The 23,563-nt window shown below is 41.7% G+C and overlaps 1 protein-coding gene across 1 annotated transcript in view; it reads left to right on the top strand.

Moving 5' to 3' along the window:
* Positions 1 to 3,619: 3,619 nt before the first annotated feature.
* The window catches only part of LOC131239887 (AUGMIN subunit 6), a 58,495-nt gene continuing 38,551 nt past the window's right edge, over positions 3,620 to 23,563 (top strand). The window contains exons 1-6 of the mRNA XM_058237795.1: positions 3,620 to 4,001; positions 4,083 to 4,139; positions 4,438 to 4,532; positions 17,563 to 17,713; positions 18,139 to 18,264; positions 18,408 to 18,567. Of these exons, the coding sequence (XP_058093778.1) occupies positions 3,780 to 4,001; positions 4,083 to 4,139; positions 4,438 to 4,532; positions 17,563 to 17,713; positions 18,139 to 18,264; positions 18,408 to 18,567 (811 nt within the window). The 5' untranslated portion in view covers positions 3,620 to 3,779. The remainder of the gene's footprint in view (positions 4,002 to 4,082; positions 4,140 to 4,437; positions 4,533 to 17,562; positions 17,714 to 18,138; positions 18,265 to 18,407; positions 18,568 to 23,563) is intronic.

A 23,563-nucleotide genomic window follows, 5' to 3' on the forward strand; every position in this document is an offset into this window, starting at 1 on the left:
TTGTCGCCCCATCACACGCAACAAGGTGAGTGAAAGAGACCTCACTATCCGCCTGCCAATATCGGACCCGACTCGTCGATAGCGGACCCATTCCTCGAGCTGGTCAAACTTAGCTTACCTTTGCCCCCTCCTCTTGGGCAGGTAAGGCCGCACTCCCTTCCAACCGACCACGACACAGTGGGAGACGCGGCATCGAAATCGCTGCGACGATGCAGTCGCAAGGGTACAAGTCTCGGGTCGAGCCGACTCTGAAATACAGGATATGACTCAGGGTCACGCGCAAATGCCGATAACAAAATGCGAGTCGCTGGAATTTGACCGGCAGGACCGCGGAAGCCTACGAAATGGTACGGTTTAGGATACATGTCTTACAAAGGTCATCTGAGGATGACATTGTAAGTGGAGGGACAATCCAGCACTAGGAAGTCAACTATCACAGTGGTTTGGTTTTGTCCTTCTTTAGCAGTAACTGGGAATTGGATAGATCCCTTAGAAATGACTTTATCTCCTGCGAACTCATGCATGAGAGTGTTAATAAGTTGGAGCCGTGACCTATCGATCTCCATCTTGTTAAACACTTCGGCGAAGAGTATGTCAGCCGAGCTGTCTATATCTACAAGAATACTATACACCTTCTGGTTAGCTATGGTCATAGTTATGACCAGGGCGTCATCGTGTAGGTGTTGGATACCGCGGGCGTCTTCCTTAGAGAACGTCAAGTCACAAGGGCGTATCCACTGCTCCTTGGGCGGCTTGTTAGCGAGATGGATATAATGGTCCGGGCTAGTACTCCGAGCATGTGCCTTTCGGGCTCGGTTCGAGTCACCGCCTCCTGCAGGTCCACCGAAGATAGTGCGGATTTCATTGTTGAGGTCATTGTTGATCGCTCTATTGGGTTGCTCATCCTTCCGACCTAGTCGTTCTTCCTTAATGTACTCTCGTAAGTACCCACTACGAATGAGGGTTTTGATCTCTTCTTTGAGGTCAAAGCAGTCGCTGGTTGAGTGATCGTGATTGCAGTGGAAGCGCAATACTTTCGCTTATTATGCTTGTCTGCGTCGGTTTTCATCTGATTTGGCCATTTCAGCAACCGCTTATCCCGCACTTCCAAAAGGACTTGCTCAAGCATGGCATTGAGAGGGGTGTATGAGCCGAATCTACTCTCAGGTCGCCTGTTTGGTCGTTAACCTCTGACCATCGTCCCTTCTTTTTTTGTTGAGGGGTGCTTGGGATGGGGTTTCCTCTTTTCGCTTCTTGTCATTCGCTGAGCTACAAACGTCTCTAGTAGCTTTTTGAGAGTTGAAAAGCTCCTCTGCATTGGAGTATTTTTATGCTCGGTTCATGATCTCACCTAGAGTTCCTGGAGGATTTTTGCCTATCAAAAAGAGGAACCTTCCTTCCCTAAGTCCGGCTATCATGGCAATCAAGGCTATCTTGTCTGAGTAGTCGTTCACCTATACTACCTCTCCATTAAACCACATAATGTAATCCTTCAGTGCCTCACCTTCTTTCTGTTTGATAGTGAGCAGGTGAGTGGACGGTTTCATCCATTCTTTTCCAACAATGAATTGTGTCAGGAACGCCTTGCTGAGGTCGGAAAAGGAACTAATTGACCTTAGTTTTAGTTGTCTGTACTAACTCCTCACGGCCCCTGTCAAGGTTAGGGCAAAAGCTCGGCACATAATTGGCCTAGATGCTGACTGGAGCTCCATCCAGGCCCTGACAGATTCCAAATGTTCAGTGGGGGCCTTGGAGCCTGAATATGGGGTGACGGGTGGCATTCGAAATCTTGGAGGGAGGGCTGAGCTCATGATGTCGTTGGTGAATGGTGGCTCTGCCTCTTCCATCATGGCATCTATCGGGGTTGGAGCTTGGGCTTGGTAAGCTTGGCGTATATCACCGATCTAACCTCATAATTCGTCAAGTTGGGCTTCCCAGGGGTCTTTGTTCTTGGCCACAACTTCAGGAGTGGGGTTCATCTCGGGGGCTTTTCTGCGCCCCCTCTTTTATAACTCATGTTGCAGGTCGAAAGGGGCCAGCGCGGAGGTCCCCGAGACATGAGATGGTGCTTGAGGATTGATCTTTCTGAGAATCTGCTAGCGCTACGACCCCGGTAGTTGCTCGAGTAGCAGCCTCCTGATTAGGGAGGGGGATTTGTCTTTCCAGCATTTGCCTTATTTGACCAAGATCGCTAGCCAGCGTTTCGACCTAGTGTTCCAGGGAAAGGAGGCAACCTCCTCGGTTCCGAGACTGTTGTGCTAGATCCGTAGGAGCGGACTTGGCCTGGAGTTGGGAAGATGAATCCTGATGACTAGGCTGTTCCGCAAGCACAGGATCGACAGCAATTGCGGCTGGAGGGACTTTCTTTCTTCCTTTAGCCATTGTGGTTTTCTGGTAAAGCATGAACGCCTCTGATGTTGTTCCCACAGACGACACCAAACTGTTGATGCAAAAATCTGGTTCACCCTCGTTGAGCTACTGGACTTTCAAGCACCTATATAGGAAGAAGACAAAGGAGACCCTGGCCAAAGTAGGGGACCCTCCGATGCCAAAGTCAGGCTAGAAATCTGGGTCTGGTAGCATTAAGGGGTTTTGGGTGAGAGATTTTGCGTACCTTTTCATGTGCATGGAGCTCTTATTTATAGTGTAGGTGAACGAGAGTTAGTTCTTAATCTTAGGCATGATTCTGGCACAATTTTCTCAACCGTCACACAATATTTATGCAAGTAATAAGGGTAGACACAATTGGCCCCAAAATTACGTAGTGGACGGTCGAGGCTGACCTGGGCTGGATCCTTTAATCGATTAGGATGAGGCTGAGCTGAGCATAACCGTTGGCTGATCGAGCAGCTAAGCTTGATCGAAACTTGGACATACAAGCTTGGTCGGAGCTCGGACAGATAAGCTTAGTTGGAGATTGGACATATAAGCTTGGTTGGAGCTCGGACAGATAAGCTTGGTCGGAGTCCCGGAAGTGTGCGGTGTGCTAAGGGGTACAGAGTGTTTACCCTTCATCAAAAGGATTCATTGGTGATTGTCTAAGAACTCTTCGACTCAGAAGCACATGCTCGTGAGTCTGAACTAACTTCATGTGGTCAAACCATTTTTACTCATAACAAACCTATTATTCGAAACTGAACCTAGGCTGTTGTCAGGGTGACCCGAAATAGTTTGGCTGGCCGGAGACGGGGTTAAGCTCGCTGAACTACCCTAAATTTTAATGTATTAACAATTTCTTGTTTGATCTTTCTCTGTTCTCACCTGTTATATTATGGTTTCATGTGTACATAGTTTGTATAGTTTTTGTTGTGTTATTTGGTCGGGCTAGGAAGGTCGGCACATGCATAATAATCAGGGCCAAGCTCCGGTCTGTTTGTCTTGGCATGGGCTGGAATCGGGCTTGGTTTTACTCTTCAGGCTGGGCTTGATAGACCTCTGCCCTCCGGAAACGAGCCCACATTGACAGCCCAAGCGACGTTATTGTATTGCAATACAACGCGATGCATTCGAGCAAACCTTGGACTGTTGTGTGGTCATAGGCCAGTTAAAATCAAAATTTAAAATAGACCCGGCGGAACAGTTAAAAATCCGGGCCCGAAGGCAATCCCGCGGCCCTAGTCGTTGACAGCTCTAGCCAAACCCTCTTCCCAACACCAGAAATGGAACGCTCCAATGAGTGAGAAGTAACTTTCAGTAGTCCGCGGACTACTACAATACAAGGCCCGAAAGAAAATACCACCAGCAAAATTTCAGAGAGGTAGCGACGGAGAGGGAGAGGTATGACGATGGATCGAGAGAAGGAGAGAGAGTTGGAGCTGGAGTCGGCAATGTACACCAACTGCCTCCTTCTAGGGCTCGATCCTTCGATCCTCGGCATCGGAGGCAGTAACGGTAGTAGCAGCACTCGCGTTGGCCTCTTTCGTCATTCAAATCCTAGAATGGGAGAGCAGCTCCTTTATTTCATCCTCTCTGCCCTAAGAGGCCCAATTCAATCTGCAAAGGTACCCAATTCTCCTCCTATTCCCCCCCCCCTTTCTCCAGATCTCTCCTTTACTACTTTTCTTGATCTCGATATCTTCCAGGATTTTGATAAGGTGTGGCCGATCTTCGATTCCGCACAATCTCGCGATTTCCGCAAGGTAGTGTTCTCTGTTTACCTTTCTTTTTTAGTCTCGAATTATTTGATATGAATCTCGTACGATCTACTACTGTATTCAATTGAAATTATTAAATGAATAGTGGAGAAAGCTAAATTGTAATTTCCTAGGCTCTGGATTGTAATATTAGGTCTGCTTCCTCGTCATGAATAATAGAAATTCTCATTCATTTTTTTGTCATTTCCTCTTGTTGGAACAGAATCTTTGCAATCCAACTGTCCTTTGCATCGAAAATTGGTGTTTATCTCTTTTGAAGCGTTCTTCTTTGTGTTGTTTCCAGATTGTGCAAGGGATTATAAATGAGCTTGAATCACAGGGTGCTCTGCCGAGAAGCAATTCACGGGTTTCATCTCTCGCCACTTGTTGTGGCCAGAGGTCAGAGTTTTGAATAATTTCTTTTGTGATCATTTTTTACTTCTCTTTGCTGCATATGCAACCCCTAGTGCGAATGCGCTCCCTGATACAACCAAATGGTCACAGAAGACGATTGATCAATATTTGAAGAATCCACCCGTTCAAATTGTCTTGATTGATGATCTGGACCGAATCAACGGTCTAATGATCAATTGGATGGAATTAAGGATCAACTTAAATTGTGGGGCCTATGGGGTCAATCATATGTTCATGAATTTCATAGGTTTTATTTATTAAATTAGTTTTTTAGGATGAGATTGAGTCACGATTTAGGTAATAAATTCTCTTTTGTATTTTTGTCAGTTTATTGGTGGACCACTTTTTGGGTACCAAATGATGTCAGAATGACACAAAATTGGTCCCGTTAGATTGCCTATTGAGTAAGCTTTCAAACGAGCCCAAGTTTATGCAATTCCGGAGATGTGTGGGTGAGGTATTACCCATTTACATAAGGCTCATATGGTAGTGATGGGATTTCAGGGCATTTTGATTATTTTCTATTATTAGGCCTTGTTCTTTTGGTTAAGTTAATTTAAGGCTATGTTATGGAGTTCATAATGCACTGCTATTATGATTTGTAATTTAAAAAATTAGTTTCATGTTTTATTTTATTTATTTTATTGGTTTTATTTGGTAGAAGGTTCATAGAGGGGGCTTTTTGCGATCGCTAGAATTCGGCTAGAGAATTGTTGGGTTCTTTACTCTCTCTCTCTCTCTCTCTTATTTATTTATTTATTTTTAAAATCAATGTGCATCACCAATGCAAAATAGGTAAAAGAAAAAGAAAAGAAAAAAAAAAGGAGATTGTGGTAAAGAACCTAACAATTCGCTAAACGAATGCCAGAGACCGCGAACACCCCCCTCTTCATATCTTCTACCGAAAAAAACCTAGGAAAGAAACATGAAAATTAAATTTTTTATATGTATTCTATAATCATAATACTAGTGTATTGCATGTCCATAACATAGCCTTATATAGGCTTAAAACATAAAAGAGAAGACCTAATAATAGAAAATGACCAAACTACCCCAAAATTCCGTCACTACCATACGAGCCTTATGTAAATGGGCCAAACCTCACCCAAACGGCTTTGGAATTGCATGATCTCGGGCTTGTTTGAAAGCTTACTCAATAGGCCATCAAACGGGACCAATTTTGTATTATTCATACATCATTTGGTGCCCCAAAAGTGGCCCACCAAGAAAGTGACGAAAATACAAAAGAGAATTTATTAATTAAATCACGACTCAATCTCATTCTAAAGACTAATTTAATAAATAAAACCTATGAAATTCATGACCATATGATTGATGTCATAGGCCCCACAATTTAAGTTGCTTGTTGATCCCATCCAATTGATCATTGGACTGTTGATCCCATCCAATTGTTCATTGGACCATTGATTTAGTCTAGATCATTAATAAAGACAATTTGAATGGGTGGATTCTTCAAATCTTGATCAATAAGCTTGTGTGGCTATTTGGTTACATGACTACCCCTCCCTCTCTGTAGGATAGGTGGCCATGCCTCCCCCCTCCTCCCTTAATCTCTCTCTCTCTCTCATAATTTCTCCCTTACTGTTCACATCAAGCAAAGAAAGAGAGAAAAGTGAAGAGAAGATGAAAGAGGAGGTGTGGCCTTTGTGCTTATGTGTGATCGTGACGCGCTTGTTGGCTTACCATCATAGCCATTGGCCTGGGGAGTGGAAGTAGCTTGTCCTCCCGACTGTGTGATTGATTCTAGTGGGCCCTTCGTTCTTCTTGCTTTGGCCTCCCAATTTGATCTCATTGTTTGATTGTTGAAAGATCCTTATTGTGTGTTGTGTGCATGGAACACTTGTATATTAGATCCTCAATTGATAACGGACTTGAATTGAGGAAGAAGATGATGTTCCCTATTGTCATTGCTATATGATATCACCTAGTGCCACAATCGCAGCCTGGCTTGGCTAGGTTTTGCCCATCTCCGACTTTGATGCGATTGTGGCTTAGCCTCATGCCTGTTTTGAGCTTGACTATATCATCTTTTCATTTTGGTCTTGGTTCTGTCAAGCCTTAGCCGCAAAAGATCCTAATTCCACTCGAATCAGCTGGATCTGGTTTCGTACCTGCCCAATTGGATCCTAGTTTTGGCAGCTTTAGCTAGATCCTGATTCTGCCTTGGCCTAGTTAAATCCCGGTTTGCCTTGGCCTAGTTAGATATTGATTTTGGTAAGCCCTAATCCCACTCCATTAAACCACTCTTCTCACCACTTGACATTCCCTTTTTTCAAATCCCGTCAAACCTAACCCCCCTACAACCCCCCCTGCACCTCTCTTTCCCATTCCCGATAACCCCAACTTAGATCTTGGGTTTTCCTCGGACCAATCAGATCTTGGTTTCAGCCAGACCTAGTTGGATATCGGTTTTGGCCAAACTTAACATTAAATCCTAGTTCCGCCCAACCCTAGTTGGATCCCCGCTTTGCTCAGCTCAATTAGACCCTAGTTCTGCCCAATTGAGTCATATCCCAATTCCTGTCAGACCTAGTTCGATCCAAGCTCCACCTGGTACAATTGGATCTATGTTTCACCTAGCCCTAATTAGGTCTTGTTTGCTTGGGCCCAGTCGGATCTTGGTTTTGCCTGGGCCCTTATTGCATTCTAATTATGTTTTCCAGCCTAGCCGCAACTCGTTGAAATCTAGTTCATAGCCGTATCCCCTCCCCCATTTTCCATGTGCCTATTTAGGACTTGTTCGGGGGCATTTTGATTTGCTGCAAGATTGGGGCATTGGGTTGTTTGTGTTTGCAACCAGTTCAGGATCAACTAAACTTGAGTACAAATCCATAAGCCCATGAGAATCGCATGTGTGCAAGTCTATCCTTTTGCCCTGCATTTATAACAAGATTAAAATTATGGGGATCACCCAACGATGCCATGGAAGAGTTCCTTTGTTGTGTTGTCCTTTTCGACTTCATTTTTTTTTTTAAATATCAATTTCGATTGGTTTTGATTCCTCACAGATATTCACAGAACATTTATAAACGTAGCCAAAATACACATGAAAGGGAGAATGCATATAGTTAAAAGGCTTTTTAGTAATTTGGATTCTTAGTACATTTCGAGCTATCGCCTAGTACATGCCGTTAATAACATTCCAGGGGAATACCCTTGATTCTAAGGCAAAGCTCAAGGGAGTTGTAAATTACACGATGCAGAGGATGCATGCCATACGGATGAGCCTAAGCCGTCAAAGGATCGCTTAGCCTTAGCGTCATGTCCTCAGTTGGCTACACTAGGCTTGCCGCTTAGGCAAGTAGCATTGGGTAGTGCCCGGAAGTCCGGTGATCACTTAATAAGGTGTTCGTGAGTCATATATGACTTTCCTTGTTATTGTCTAGTGTGAGGTAAGCACAATCTCGAGTCTAGCTTATGTGATGTTGGCATTAGGGCGCATCACAAGATTATCTAACTTTGTCAGTATGGAAGAAAGGGAGCACTTGACTTTGTTCATTTGGCATAGGCATAGGGCTATTTGACATGCAGTCAAGGCCTGTAGCTGTTCAAGTTTATAGCTTTCTCAATTGCTAGACCTCACATTATGTCATATGACTAGGCGTATAGTTGAGTTTATACAGATAAAATGGTTGTTTGATGAGAGCACCAACTTCTGGGGTTCATGTGCTACTTGCGAAGTAATGTGCATACTACAACTAGCTGGGGCTACGCAGGACATTTGTCTAACATGGACAAGGCATATGTTGATTGTTTGCTCACTCAGCTTCGAAATAGAGAATTATGCATGCCATGATGTTGGCATGAATGGCTGTTCAAATGCTAGTTTTGACTGAATGATCGGGGTGCGACTCCAATCAAAATTTAGCTAGAGCACCACACGGTGCCAGCTCTCATTGGTAGGCAACTTGGTTTGGCCCAAATAAGGGCAAGAAGCCAGCTCCCCTTTGATCGTTCGAATTGAGCGAATGCAGTGTGGCATCCCTATCTTGAATGGAGAGTGAATAAGGCATCAACTCTGGCCAGACAGCATAAGCCGAGGCACCAACATCACTAGGGGTGTAGGCCAAACTGGGGCACAAGCCAGGGGAGGACACGAAGCAGATTGGGTGTAGGCCAGCATGGGGTGCCAAGCATGCTAGGGTGCAGGCAGATCGGGTCACTATCATTGGCCCAAGCATTGATATATCTTGAGGGAGCCACCCGTTAGTTGATCTGGACTTTGGAGACAATAAGTTTCTATCTCCTTTTTAACAAGTTCGACGGGGAGCCACTTGTCTTGGATGGTGTGCCAACTTGCTCGGTGAGCGAGCCAACTCTCCTAAAAGGGTGTGCCAACCCTCTTAGCAGGGTGCGCCAACTTGCTTGGCAGGGGGCCCAGACCTAAATTGAAGAAGAAGAGAAGGGAAAAGGCATGCTAACCTGGTTGTGCCTCATAATCCCTCGAAAACAAGGTGTGCCAGGGATTTGGGGGTGCTGACTGGGTTGCTTTCCCATCCTTTGGGTTTTCTCAAATTGCCAAGTGAAGTTATCTTAATTTGACTTGGAGAAAATGAGGATCCAAAAAGTTCTTAATGTTGCCTAAAACGGTGTATTTACATTCAAATCTTTGGGGGCTTAAAATAGAGTATTTACAGGCACATGGCGCGATGTGATTGGCTGAAGGGGAAGCAATGGACAGCTGTACCCCATCGAAGGGGTTGAGGTGACAGTTGTACTACACTCAAAGCAGCGGACACGAGTTGCATTTTCGTTGGTTGAAGTTGGAGGGCCCGCTTCAAAGTGGTTCTTACGGTCCTCGATAGCGTCATTTATAGTCAACATCGGGTGATTCTGGGAGAATGCTCGTATCTTCCTTGTTATTGGTCTGATCGGGTGATCCTGGACCCGTTGGAAAGATAATTGGATAAGCTTTCTAACAAGCTATAAATAAGGGCCATTGAAGTCCATTTGGCTCACCAAATGTGGTCCTAAAGTCTTGGGTGCTGTGGGCCATTCCAGTTCTATGATCAGGTTCGCATATCTTTGAAGATGAAGTTGTAACTTCTTCAATTTAGCTCTAATTGAGTTGATTTTGGTCTCTTTGGAAAGGTATTTAACCAACCTTTCGAGCACACCACCTGCTCCCCCTAACACTGCCTTGTAACCAAAGGGTTCCAAAGCTTTTCTTTGGGTAGAAGATTCGGTCCGTGATTTCAGTCTTAGAGATATGTCTACATCTAACGCATCGTAACTCGGATCTGGAGGGTCTTGGGTCTGTCAGAAAGGGAACTTGATGAGCTTTCCAACTAGCCATAACTCGCTCTATTCGGAGATCAACTGAGTCACCTCTCATCTGTTGGGCCAAAGTTAACCTTTCTGGAGCGCCTGTTTGCCTCAACCTAGGAAAATGATTTTCCTAGTGTCAACAGTTGTTATGCCATGCCCATTCTAGTAAGTCAAACTTTTGGGCCAGACCAACAATGATTGAATTGCTCTCATGACAACGGATTAGAATGATGTTGTTTGGACCACTGATGATGGCGGTGGATAAATGTTAAATTTGGAACAACTTATTTCATGTGTTTTTTTTTTTTTTTTTCCTGATTGACTAACATGGGACCCTTGCGCACCTAATGTAGTTATCGACCATGGCATCTGAATCTATTGCCAGTGACCTCATAAGTTGTGAAACTTTCGATGGAATTAACTTCGATCACTGGCGATATCATTTAGTATCCTACTGGATGAGGAGGATTTAATATATACAGTGGAAATCATCAAACATGAATAAGAGTTGTGGATATCCCAATGATATACCTGAACGTCATCAATAAACAATATGAGAAATGGAAGTGACATAACAGAACAACGCGCGACACCCTCTTAAGTATTATGCTTAAGAGTTGATTTCACTTAATAGATATATTAGACTTCCAAGAGATGTGGGAGGCATTGCCTTGGAGTATGCTTCCTTGTTTGATGTGAGAATCTGGGCCATGCAGATGGAATTTGGGGCATACCGATGCTAACTGAGTGCACCACAGGGACCACATGAGGAAGATGCAATAGATGATTGGGGACCTTCGCGATGCATGATGTACTTTAACTGATAATAAGAAAATCTGATGCAGGACGGATGGCTTAACCTAGAATGATGCATTGAGATCATTAACGGATTAACTAGAACAATTTAAAGCACAAAATAAACCTAACCTAACACAAGTTTAAAAATAAAGCTAACCTCACAAGTTAAAAAAATAAAATCAGCAATGTAACATGTTTGAATTCAAGCCATATGACAGCCCCACAATGTGGATCCAATAAAATACCAAATAATCAAGTTCTATGGAAGGTAAGACTTCCATTTAAACATAGGGCTTGTTCTCAATTCAAAGGAGTTCACTTGGTTTGTGAGGGTTTGGGTAGGTTAGGGTTTGGGAATTGGATTTTAGAAATTAGGGTTTGGAAGTAGGGTTATGGGGAATTAGGGTTTTAAGAGTTGGGGTTTTGGAGAATTAGGTTTGTGAGAATTAGGATTTTGAGAATTAGGGTTTTAGGGTTAGGGTTTTAGGAAACTAAGGTTAGGATTTGGGGATTAGGGTTTGAATTAGGGATTTAGGATTCTAAGGATGGGTTAGGTTGTAGATGTATGGATTGGAAGAAGGAAGAACGAGGATGGAGATGGAAATGGTTTGTTATTGGAGAAAGAAGAAAAAGAGATCTAGAAAGAAAGAGAAAGAGAAATACCTTTTGATTTAAGAGAATGGGAAAGAAGGATAACTTGGATTCACTGCATGGCATCACACTAAATCACTCCAATCACAGGAGATTTGCTTTATCTCAAAGCAAAGAGAAGGAAGAATATTTTTTCTTATATTCAATAATGGAGTAAAGTGTGGACATCCAAAGCCTTTAAAGTCTTAGAAAAGACTTTTTACAAAAAGATGCTGTCTGATAAAAAGTTTCATATAAATACGCTCAATAAAATAAAATTTGTTCCTAACTCCGTAAACTAAACAAAAATATAAGGTAAACAAAAAATAACAAACATATAAACAACTAAATAAACTAAAGAGTTTCGTGGCCCACAATTAAGATGTCCAATGACGATGATCTAACGGTGGTCCAATTAAGTAGCCCACATGCATCTTCTAAGCTTGGGGCCTTCAAAGATGCATAATCATGCATGTGGGGTCTTCAACGTGCTAGGCACTCGAATTGGGTCCACGGGGTCCTATGTATGCATCACCTAGCCATAAAGAAACGAGAGCACTCCTCCTCTGGTTTACTTTGACTAGTGCTCGGATGTCCTCATCAACTCCCCTCGGTTGAGAAGAGTTCGCCTCTAGCGAAATAAAATCGCGGTAATACTCGAGGAGATCCGAGTCTAATCTCTGAAACTCTGCCCTTGCGATCCATGTACAATGTGACTCTGGTCTGTTCTTCCACTTGACGAGATACTTTTGGAAAACCTCTGTGTTTGGTGGAAACCACTTGCTCATTCAAAATATCTTCAAATTTTTTCTCTTTTATTGGATATGGATGGTAGAGAAGGCAAAGGCTGGGAAGAATGATCTTGCAAAGGCCTTGGTTCGTGGGACAGGTCGGGAAAGCTATCTTGGTAAGTGTGAGGTTTGGAACAAGGGCTAGAGGGTGAAGCTAATGGGCCCTTAAAGAACACAAGAACTTACACGTTGAATGTAGAACTAATACCCATATCAAGTGGAAATTCTACAACATACGCATTAGAGCCAATTTTTCTCGATATCTTATAAGGACCGGCATTACGGGCTTGTAATTTCCTAAAAACCCTTTGCAGAAACCGTCTTGGCCTTATATGAACCATCACATGGTCACTTGAAATTCTTTAAACTTGCATGTGACTCAAATAATATCTTGTACTTTCCTTTACTCATATTAATCTGTTTTCTAATCTCATTATGCAAATCATGGATATGGTGTGCAAATGCATCTGCGGACTCTGATGGTTTGTGGATATGATTGTCCATGCACATGCGGCAAGTGCCATCTTGGTTAGGCTTGAGGAGGGCTAGCATGGCATATGGACTCAAATTTTCCTGAACGAACCCTTTTTTAAGAAGCTCATCAACTCCGCATGCTCTGTGGGGTTCATTTGGTAGTGAGGAAGGTATGGTAGAGTCAACCCAAGGACAAGATCAATGACACGCTGAATGTCACGCATGGGTGGAAGCTCATCAGGTTGGTCCTCTGGGAAAACATCTCTAAACTCCTCCAACACTGGACTCACCTTAGGTGACAACTCTACGCTATTCTCGGTTGTGACCTCTCTTGCTAAGAGGGCATACACCATCGAATCAACCTTAGTCTTTCTTTTAAACTCTTTGGCGTTTATTATATAGAGAGATTTAGGCTGGGATTTCCTCACTTCTTTAGGACCACCTTTCTTGACGTCCTTTTTCTTCTCTGGGGTGCTTTTGAGAGTTTAACTTTATCCTCTTACCTTCATATATAAATGAACATGTATTTGAGTGGCCGAATAGTGTTACATCACGGTCGTACATCCAAGGTCTGCCCAAAATGATGTGGCCTACATCCATAGGCAAAACATCACACCACAATGTGTCTTTGTAGGAAGCAAACTGAATGGGAATAAGACACCGATGAGAAACCGATATCGATGACACATCCACCCATGAGACTTGATAGGGCTAAGGGTGAGGGACGGGTTTCAAACTCAAACGAGACACAATGCTAGTGGAGACCACGTTGGTGCAATTACCATTTTCAATTATCACCTTACAGTTTTTGTCACTACACTTGACGTAAGTGTGAAAAATTGAATTCCTGCGCCAATCATCACTCTCTTTAGCCTGGGCTAATGCGTATCTGACAACTGCAAGTGGCACAATCTCAACTCATTCAACTTCTTTATCACTAGCACCATTTTCAAGCTGATATTCTTCGTCACAATCGCCCTGATCATTCTCATCTTCTTCAAACTCGCCAATTACGAGGGCTTTACCCCGCTCTTTCGTAGGGCACCTGTATGCGAAAGGACCATATCCTTGGTAATTGTAAAACCGCGTATGCTCACCTCCCCTCAAACTGGTACTAGTTAGATCTGTCCCTCACATCCCTATTGTTGGGTTAAGTACTAGTAGGGGCTTTGGATTGACTCCTAAAGCTAGGATTAGCTCCATAGGGAGTGGCCTTGACATTTCACGAGAGTCTAATCGCCTCATGAATTGTGGTTTCAGATATCACTCATGTTCTTGCACCACTCGATAGACATGCTCTAGGGTGCTAATGTCGTGAGGAATGAGCTCACGTTGAAGCTCGAGTCGGAGGTCCATCCTGAAACGGGAAAGGGTCATTAACGGGTCATCGATTTTACTATGCATCATATATTCATCAAACTTGGCAATGCAATCAGCCACATGCATTGATTATTGAAGAAAGGATTGCCACTAATCCAAAGGCTTCTGGCGGTAAGAGAGAGGAAGGTACTTTTCCTTTAAAATCTCTTTCATCTCGGCCTGTAGTGAGATTGGGTCATCTCCAGACCTCTCCATCTTCCGCTTGACATTTGTCCAAAACAACTTGGCTTGGCCCACCAACTTCATCTTGACGAATCTCACCTATGGCGAATGGACATATCGTGCCACTCAAAATAATGGTTCATGTTCGCAAGCCAATCGAGGAAGGCCCTAGGGTCTAAACGACCATCATAGTTCGGGGCCTCAATCTTCACACTCTTCATTACCCGATTATCAGGATCATGGTTGTCTAGATACTCTCCACGGGGTGGATGGGTACATACCCCCACCACGACCAACACTTCAGCCACGACCTCTTCTACATCCTTCAACTTCACTTCCCACTTGAGATGGGCCATCTTCCCCATTGTCGGGGTTTGCCACCCTAGAGGGAAGCTTCCAACTGGGTCATGCGCATGTAGGTCTCATTCTTGAGGGTTGCCAGTTGGTGACTGGTGGTTCTACTTTGGGCCTTGATGGCCGCGAAATGGTTATTGATGGCATTGATAGCCTCGACAAGCTTTTTCGAATTCATTGTGGGGTGTAGACCAAAACCACGCCTAGTACGAGTGGACATAAACTAGGAACCTAAAGGGAAGCCTAGGAGCTAAAGACTCTAAATGCAATGTTATTAAGAATGAGAGATTGCTAATCTTAGACACGACAATATGAAAACCTCAATCTAAATGCAACATGAAAGTCCTATGCTAGACCTAGGCTTTGATACCAAAATTTGATATAGGACGGATGGCGTAACATAGAATGATGCAATGAGACCATCAACTGATTAACTAGAACAATTTAAAGCACAAAATAAAGCTAACCTAACACAAGTTTAAAAAGTTAGCAATGTAACATGTTCGAATTCAAGCCATACAATAGTTCATGCAATGTAGATCGAATAAAATACCAAATAATCAGGATCTATGGAAGGTAGGACTTCCATCTAAGCATAGGGGTTGTTCTCAATTCAAAGGAGTTCACTTGGTTTGTGAGGGTTTGGGTAGGTTAGCGTTAGAACTTAGGACTTTAGGATTTGGGAATCAGATCTTGGAAAATAGGGTTTGGAAGTAGGGTTATGGGGAATTAGGATTTTTAGGGTTAGGGTTTTGGGGAATTAGGGTTTAAGACTTAGGATTTTAGGAAATTAGGGTTAGGATTTGGGGATTAGTGTTTGAATTGGGGATTTAAGGTTACAATTTGGGATTCTAGGGATGGGTTAGGTTGCGGATGTATGGATTGGAAGAAGGAAGAACGAGGATGGAGATGGAGATGGTTTGTTGTTGGATAAAGAAGAAAAGAGATCTACAAAGAAAGAGAAATAGAAATACCTTTTGATTTAAGAGAATGAGAAAGAAGGATAACTTGGATTCACTCCATGGCATCACAATAAATCACTCTAATCACAGGAGATTTGCTTCATCTCATGGCAAAGAGAAAGAACTTTTTTCATATATTCAATAACAGGCTAGGGTGTGGGCGCCCAAGCCTTTATAGTCTCAGAAAAGACTTTTTATAAAAAGACGCTCTTAGATAAAAAGTTTCACATAAAGACGCTCAATAAAATAAAATTCGTTCCTAAATCAAACCCAACAAAAATATAAGTTAAACAAAAAAAAATAACAAATTTATAAACAACTAAATAAACTAAACTATTTCGTGGCCCATGATTAAGATGTACAATGACGATGATCCAACGGTCAGAATGGTTCAATTAAGTAGCCCAGATGCATCTTTCCAGTGTGGGGTCTTCAAAGATGCATAATCATGCATGTGGGGTCTTGAACGGGCTAGGCATACGAATTGGGCCCATGGGGTCCTATGCATGCATCACCTAGCCATAAAGAAATGGGAGCTCTCCTCCTCTGGTATACTTTGATTGGTGCTCAGATGTCCTCGTCAAAATCACTGCCATTTTCAGATCCCAGCTAGAATTATGGTCGGCAATCAAGATCTTAAACTTCAATAAGTTGATCAAACTTCTTAGAACTTGGCCTGCCACCTCAAGCGTGAGGTGGATATGAACGCCATTCAGCCTGGGAGCAACATCTTCCTTGTTGTTGAGAACCGGTAAAGAGGAGTCGAAGAAAAGTGAACTGGTCTTTTATTTATTTATAATTTCCTTTTTTGATAAGTGGTGGAGTTTTATTACGAAGGACGCAGAAAAAGAGAGAAAGAAACAAAAAGGTGCGAGCATTCAATGAACTGCTCTACAAGACAAAACAGAGCAATACATCGGAGAGGAAAAATCTCTCAAGAGGCAGTGACCACAGCCAGATGCCCTGAAACCCATAATTGATCGCAGGTGACCCCGTCCATGGCAAGCCTGTTTGCTCAATCATAAGCTGGCTGCTGAGCATGATGAATAGATGACACCAGAGGGCAGCATGTCTCTGGCCTCATCCAATTACCCAGCAACTCTCCAAGGGTAGTTCCTGGAAGCCAGTCATCTAGTGACCCAAAATAAGTCTCCTCCCACCATGAGGGGGCTGCATCTGTTCAGTGCTACCAACTTTGATCTTTGAAACAATGCTGCTACTGTAGCAAAATTAGAGTTGCTAAGGACCAACGGCTTGGAGATCTCAACCAAAGCCTCACCAATACTGTTTCTTATAATGCCGCCAATACTGATAGATCCCAGGTTCCCAATGGAACTACTGTCAAAGTTGAGCTTAAAGTAGCCTTCAGGAGGTGGTTGCCATCCATTCACCATCTTGACTGTCTTCGTTCTTCCAGCTATAGATTCATCCTATTTCTCATACACGAGAGAAATGGGCATGTTGTTTAACTCCACTTGCTTACCCACACTAGTGTAAGCGGAAAATCTTGTTGAAAACCACTCCAGCAGAACTTCTAGAGCTGCAGAAAATCCTTTTGTTCCATTCCAGCCACAGGCACTATCACCTCCTTTATTATTAATTTCCAAAAGATTCTTCCGATACTGGTCTATTCCTTGATCTTCCAGCTTGCAAACAGATCCAGAACTGGGACTTTGAATACTGTTTATATTGTGGTTTTCTAGAAGAATCTGTATCTGTTTATCCTGTGGAATGGCAATGCTATTGTATAGTGGGAAAAACCATTCCCAATAAAATAATAATATAGTGGGAAAAGAATTTAACAATAATTCTCTTGTATTGCACCATTTTTAAATTTTTTTTTTTTTTAATTTATTATTATTATTATTATTATTATTATTTGTGTTATACCATTAGCGGCATTTTAAGTTTAACGAGAATTTTCTGTTATCATTCTCTTGTATTTTTATCATTGTTGGTTAGAAGTATCATTTATCCATTTCGAGTAAGAGTTATGCTGCAAAATGAGCTGCCTATCAATTCATGTCTGCATATTCGTTTTCTCTTTGTATATTTAGTCATTATACGTTGATAACTGCGCGTCATGTCCACTTCAGTCTTCTTTGTGGTCAGGTGTTGGTTTCTCTAACCCATACTTGAAAATGTTATAACATGAGTTTTATATTGTTTATGCAGATTTGTTGAGCTTTTGTGGCAACTTTCTTTGCATGCTCTTCGAGAGGTGCACAAACGAACATTTGCAGTTGATGTAGCTTCAAACCCGCTTCCTGCTTCATTGACTGATGTATCATATTCTCATGCAGCTACATTACTTCCTGTGACAAAGGTACTAATCGTTTTTTCTTTCTTCCTCTTGGGTAAGCTTCTCTTCAAGGTTTCTATTCTCAACACGGTTTGGTAACTGTTTATCCTTTAAGATGTATGCTGAATATAGGAATCTGCAAATGAAGATGGCTGCTTCAGCCTCATTCTTATAAATAACTCCCACATGCTTATGTTGGTTTACTTTACCTAGTTACTATGAGATGCTGTCTGATGAAATATTATTAGCATTGTTCTAGAGCTATTTTAATCTTCTATGCAAATATTCATTGCTCCAGAAATGGCGAGTGGTGAAAGAATCCAACGGATTCAATCTTCGACAGTTCTTTTTCTTCCCTTTCTAGTTAATACTATTTAAGTTTTTAGGCTTTTAACTGCCATGTCTCATGGCCTATATTATGTCTCACATGGGCCTCTTATGCAAAACAGGCTAGGATAGCACTTGAACGGAGGAGGTTTCTTAAAAATGCAAATACTGCTGTGCATAGACAGGCCAGATGGTCGAGTCTGGCACATGACATTACAGCTGAATTTCGGGGTCTTTGTGCCGAAGAGGTAGAGGGTAACTTCTTCTCATTCCTCAGATATCAGAATGCACCTTTCTATATTTTGCAGTTTTCTCAGTGCTTTTTTTTTAACCCCCTTGGTGATGATATTACTTATTGTCATACCGTGTCTTCTCGACTTCTATAATTCAGGCTTACTTGCAGCAAGAACTGGAAAAACTACAGGATCTGAGGAGCAAAGTGAAGTTGGAAGGAGAGCCAAGGGATGATCGCATCTCTGGCTCCTTAGGCCAGAATGCCCACTTGGTATCTAAAGCAACTCGTCTATGGGAGTCTTTGTTAGCTCGTAGGAGTAAGTATGCACTACTCAATACTCATTCCATACACACACACACACAATTTTATTTCATTTTCATTTTCTTTTTTATTGAGCTGAACATTCATGCATGAAATGTCAATTGGATGTGTTGTTCAGCTTGGATAGAGACTTGGTAGTTATACTGTAAATATACTTTTTCTCTAGGAATATTGCTTGCTTATAATGGGCTGTATGCTGTTTTCGGCATACAGATTTTTTCCAGCCTTTCCCTTACAAAAAAAAAACAAAAACATATTTTCAATGGTTCTCTGATCAATTTAACCTACAATCGGTTGTATGCGATTGGTCCACTTTCTCTAAATATATCTTTATTGATGTTAATAGCAATTTTATTAAAAAGGTGAACGATAACCACTTCAGAACAAAACAAACGTAGAAGAATGATGAGAAATCATTTTCTCCTAGTAGAAATCAGAGAGCCACCACCTCAACCGAGGACGTCACAATAGCCAGTGAGTAGACCGATGGCCCGTTTAGATGAATGTCAAAATGGGGGTATAGATGAAACCCCTGTTTCAATCCAAAATGAGGTTATGGGGCTCATTTGGATACCCACCAGCAAACTTGGTTTGGATCCCACTAGATGAATAAATGCCGAAACGTTGACTCCCCAAAATCCAATTCAACTAGTTTTTGGAATCTCGATGATTGCGGAATTTTAAGTTTGAGGTGCTGCCATGGAGACATGGAGTGCATTTGCCAATGCTTTCTAGATCCGTGATTACTGCCCATCACAGATGTGGCACTTTTGTATGTTGATCCAGACCATCCAAGCTGTGGGTCCTGTTGTGGGTGGGGCATGGCTCCAAAATATCTGATATAAGACCATTCAATTGTCCAATTGGGGGAGTGGAAGAGAATGGTCAGTGTTCCTAATTCAACATGTTAAATTGGATGGTTAAGAGCATCTGATGAGTGTCGTCTTTGGGATATGATCGATTTAGGGGCCACGATTTGGATGATCCCAATGTTGTCAAATCGCATATGCGACCACTTTTTTTTTGAAAAATAAAAAAAATAAAATGAAGAAAGTGAAAAATTCGAAAAAAAATTAGGAAAAAATTGCCTAATTAGGAAAAGTGATTGGATAACTTATTTTACTTATTTCATTGTAATTTGAGTATTTCATTAAGTAATATAGTTAATTACTTATATTATATTTTCATAAATTTTAACAAAACAATTTACAAGCTACATTAAGAGAATTAATTATTAAAAACTTCAAACATAAAGAGAGAGAGAGAGAGAGAGAGAGAGAGAGAGAGAGAGAGAGAGAGAGAGAGAGAGAGCTTTAAAGTAGAGAATAGTGAAAGTGGAGGGTATTGAAATTGCAAAAAAATAAAAATAAAAATATAGTCCCATTGGGCAATATGCAATCGCTTGCATATTCATCGCATAATGAAGTATGCCATGGCGTACTTGCCAATAATGCATATGCCGTCATATGACATATGCAATCTCTTCACATATATGTGCATATGCGATTGCATATGTGCATATGTGATTGCATTTGACAAGAATGGATGGTCCACACTGATGCTTATGCAGGTTGCATGTCTAGCAGATGCCTTAGTACCGTTTGGTTAATGGTGAAAAATTTCAAACCCTCATCATGGAGCTTTTGCACGAGGCAATAAGATGACCCATGATCTATTGGAAAACATGTGGATATTGACTCTTCAACTGCAAACATCATAGTTGTACTTGTATGCAATCCGTACCGTTCAAATTGTTGAACCAATTGTGGATGGAGAGTAACCCAACAATTACACTGATAAGATGATAGTAACCGTTTGATTTTGCCCATGGAATTTGGACCACTTACTATTCTACTTTAGTACCCATTTATTAGCCATCAATTGGATGATTAGAATTGTTTGGTTGGTATGATTTTAGAGATACGCTCCATACACAGTGTGCCCCATAATTTGGTTTCTATGTATAGCTCTACATGCAAGGTGTTCCATAATTGTAATAGTGGCCATAACCACCACCACCGTTATCTTTATGATATGGGCTGTAATGGCCATTACGGTCTTTAAAAAAATAAAAATAAAAAAATAAAATTGAAAAAGCCTGAAAAACTAGTATCAGCCCGGTAATGGACTGTTACGGGGCTGTTACAGTCTTTACGGGGGCTGTAATGGTGGTTACAGATCAATTATTATTATTTTTTTTTCTTATAACAGCTGTTGCGGTTGTTACAACCTTGTAACGTGTAATGGTTGCCATCGTTACCTTTAGGTAATGACCTTTATGGCCTCGTAATGGCCGTTATGGCACACCATGTCTACATGAGAGCTACACTGAGGATGGATCCCACCATTTCAAAATGTTAGTGAACTATCATAGGAATCTAGCCCTTCTCGCATATACCATGCGCTATGTTGGCACGTTTGCTGCTAATCATGTCTTGAATGTGAACTGCTCATTGTTATTCATCTAACCTAGCATTTCTTCATGTGTGTATGGACCACCTGATAAATGGACATTCATATTTATCCAAGTAACATCCATAATGAGGACTGTTGTCAACGTCTTAGCATGCACAAAACAAAGAGTATGAAAAAATGACCAGGTCTTCTAGTTCTGGGCCCATTGGACTCTGATCTTGCATCCTTTATGTTTTTATCTTTTTTTTTTTGTTGTTATTTTTATGATTTGTTTGATGGTTGAGATTGATAATAAGTGTTTTAGTTTTCTTATTTTGGACGATGGGCAATTTCACTTAAGTGAGTGACATAATTGTATTTATTTCAAATTTTCAATATATATATATATATATATATATATTGGGGGGGGGGGGGGACCCTAGTGGAGTTATTGAGAAGAAAAAAAGAAGAGAAGAAGCTCTCTTGTGTGAAGTAATTTTCCTCCTTGTTTTCTAGGGTTTTTGAGAAACCCTCACTTCCAATTGAATTGTGGAAGGATAAAGGCTAGTTTGGTGGTGGGTTCCATAAGGTGCATCTTTCCTCTTTCTCTTCTCTGAAAGGTATTCTTCTTCTTCTCTTGTCTTCCTCCTTCCCTGTCCCTTACAACCTTGTCAACCTATCAGAACCCTACCCAATCCCCCCTCTTTCTTTCCTTTTACCTAGCCACATGTGGACTCGCACATGCACACACATGCATGCATGCACACACGCATGTGCGTCCGTATGGGCAGCCACGTGTGGGCCCCTGTTTGGTGTTTTCCCTCTTTGAATTCCCTCCAAACCCCCTAATTCCTAGATCCTTTGGATTCTTAGAAACCCCAATCCTAAATCTCCATCCATGAATCCAAAAACCCTAATGAATATTTGAATTTTTTTGTGAAACTTTCCCCAAACTAGAATTTTGCTTGCATCGTTATCTATCGATGTGGTTGTTGCATTACCCACGCTAGATTGAAAGCCCCTACTTCAAAGTGCCCACTCTCGAATTATTTTATATTTTCATGCACCATGTATGTGATAATCTAGGATCTTCGTGTTATAAATCTGAATTTCCGAATCTATTATGTGGATATGCTTGATTTTATATGTTGATTGTTGAAATTAATGTGTAATTGATCTCTCATCTTGCATCCTAGGATAGTTTCCATCATCCTACATCCAGTGTTCGTAATATCGATAATATCGGCCGATAATATTGGTATCGGCAGTCAGCGATATGAAACCCCCCGAAAATACAAAAAAAAAAAATACTGAAAATTGTCAAACTTCTATTTATCGTGCCATAAATCACAAAATATCGTGAGATATTGTCGATATATCGCACGATAATGCCTGATATGGCAGATTTTGCGAAGGACTGTAGCCGCGTGACATACCACGACATTTTATCCGCATCCCATCCAGAAATTCAAAAAATATATAGAAAAAAAATCTATTACCTGTTCAATCTGCCCTGCCTAAGAGCGGAGCTTTCTATTGAATTTGGTGGGCCGTGGTCGACATTTCCGGGTCACAGGAGAGAAATCTGTCGACATCCGAAGAAAGCCTCTCTAAAATCCGGAGAAATCATTGCGAGATCTGAAAATTTATGGATTTGGGCGAGATTTTAGGGCTCTACGTCGAAAAAAAGGTGTCCGAGCCCTTTTTACGTGATTTTGGGTTGGCTGGTGTACCGCACACCACCGAACTTATTGATGTGTTGACGTCATCAAGTTTTGTGGGTCCCATCATAAAGTATGCGTTATATCCAAACCGTTCGTCCATTTGGTGAGCTCGTCGTAAGGCTTGTGTCGAAAAATAAGACAGATCCAAAGATCAAGTGGACCACACTACAAACAGCAGTGGGAGATTGAACGTCTACCTTTGAAACCCTTTTGAGGTCAGAAGTTTTGGATAAATATGATATTTCTTTTTCCTCTTCATCCAGGTCTGTGTGACCTCACGAACATATTGGATGGGAAATAAAAGTTATGGTGGGCCCTATGAATGTTTTAACAGTGAGAATCATTGTCCCACTGCTATTTGTGGTGTGGTCCACTTGAGCTTTGGATATTACTTATTTTTGGGCTCATGATCTAAAATAATCTCTCCAAATGGTTGAACGGTGTGGATATAATAAATATATTATTGTGGGCCCATATAACTTTGAATCGTCTCTAGGAGGAAGCGGATTGGTTGGTGTACCACACACTAGCTATATAGCTGGTGTAGGTACGTGTCGTGCGAAGACGAGCGCTGACACACCTCAAGCTCCAAGTTGTACGGACAGTTCAAAGGAGATCAAAGTTACATGGCCCCACAATTATGTATTTATTATATCCACACCGTTTATCCATTTTTCGAGATCATTTTGGAGTACTAATAAAAAAATAATCATATCCAAAGATCAACTGGACCACACCACAAATAGCAGCGGAGATAATGATTTTCACCGTTAAAAATTTCGTAGGCCCCACCGTAATGTTTATTTTCCATCCAATCTGTTCATAAGGTCACAAAGACCTGGATGAAGAGGAAAAACAATTTTCATATTGATC

This window comes from Magnolia sinica, chromosome 3 (genome assembly GCF_029962835.1).
Source record: "Magnolia sinica isolate HGM2019 chromosome 3, MsV1, whole genome shotgun sequence".
Lineage (NCBI taxonomy): Eukaryota > Viridiplantae > Streptophyta > Magnoliopsida > Magnoliales > Magnoliaceae > Magnolia > Magnolia sinica.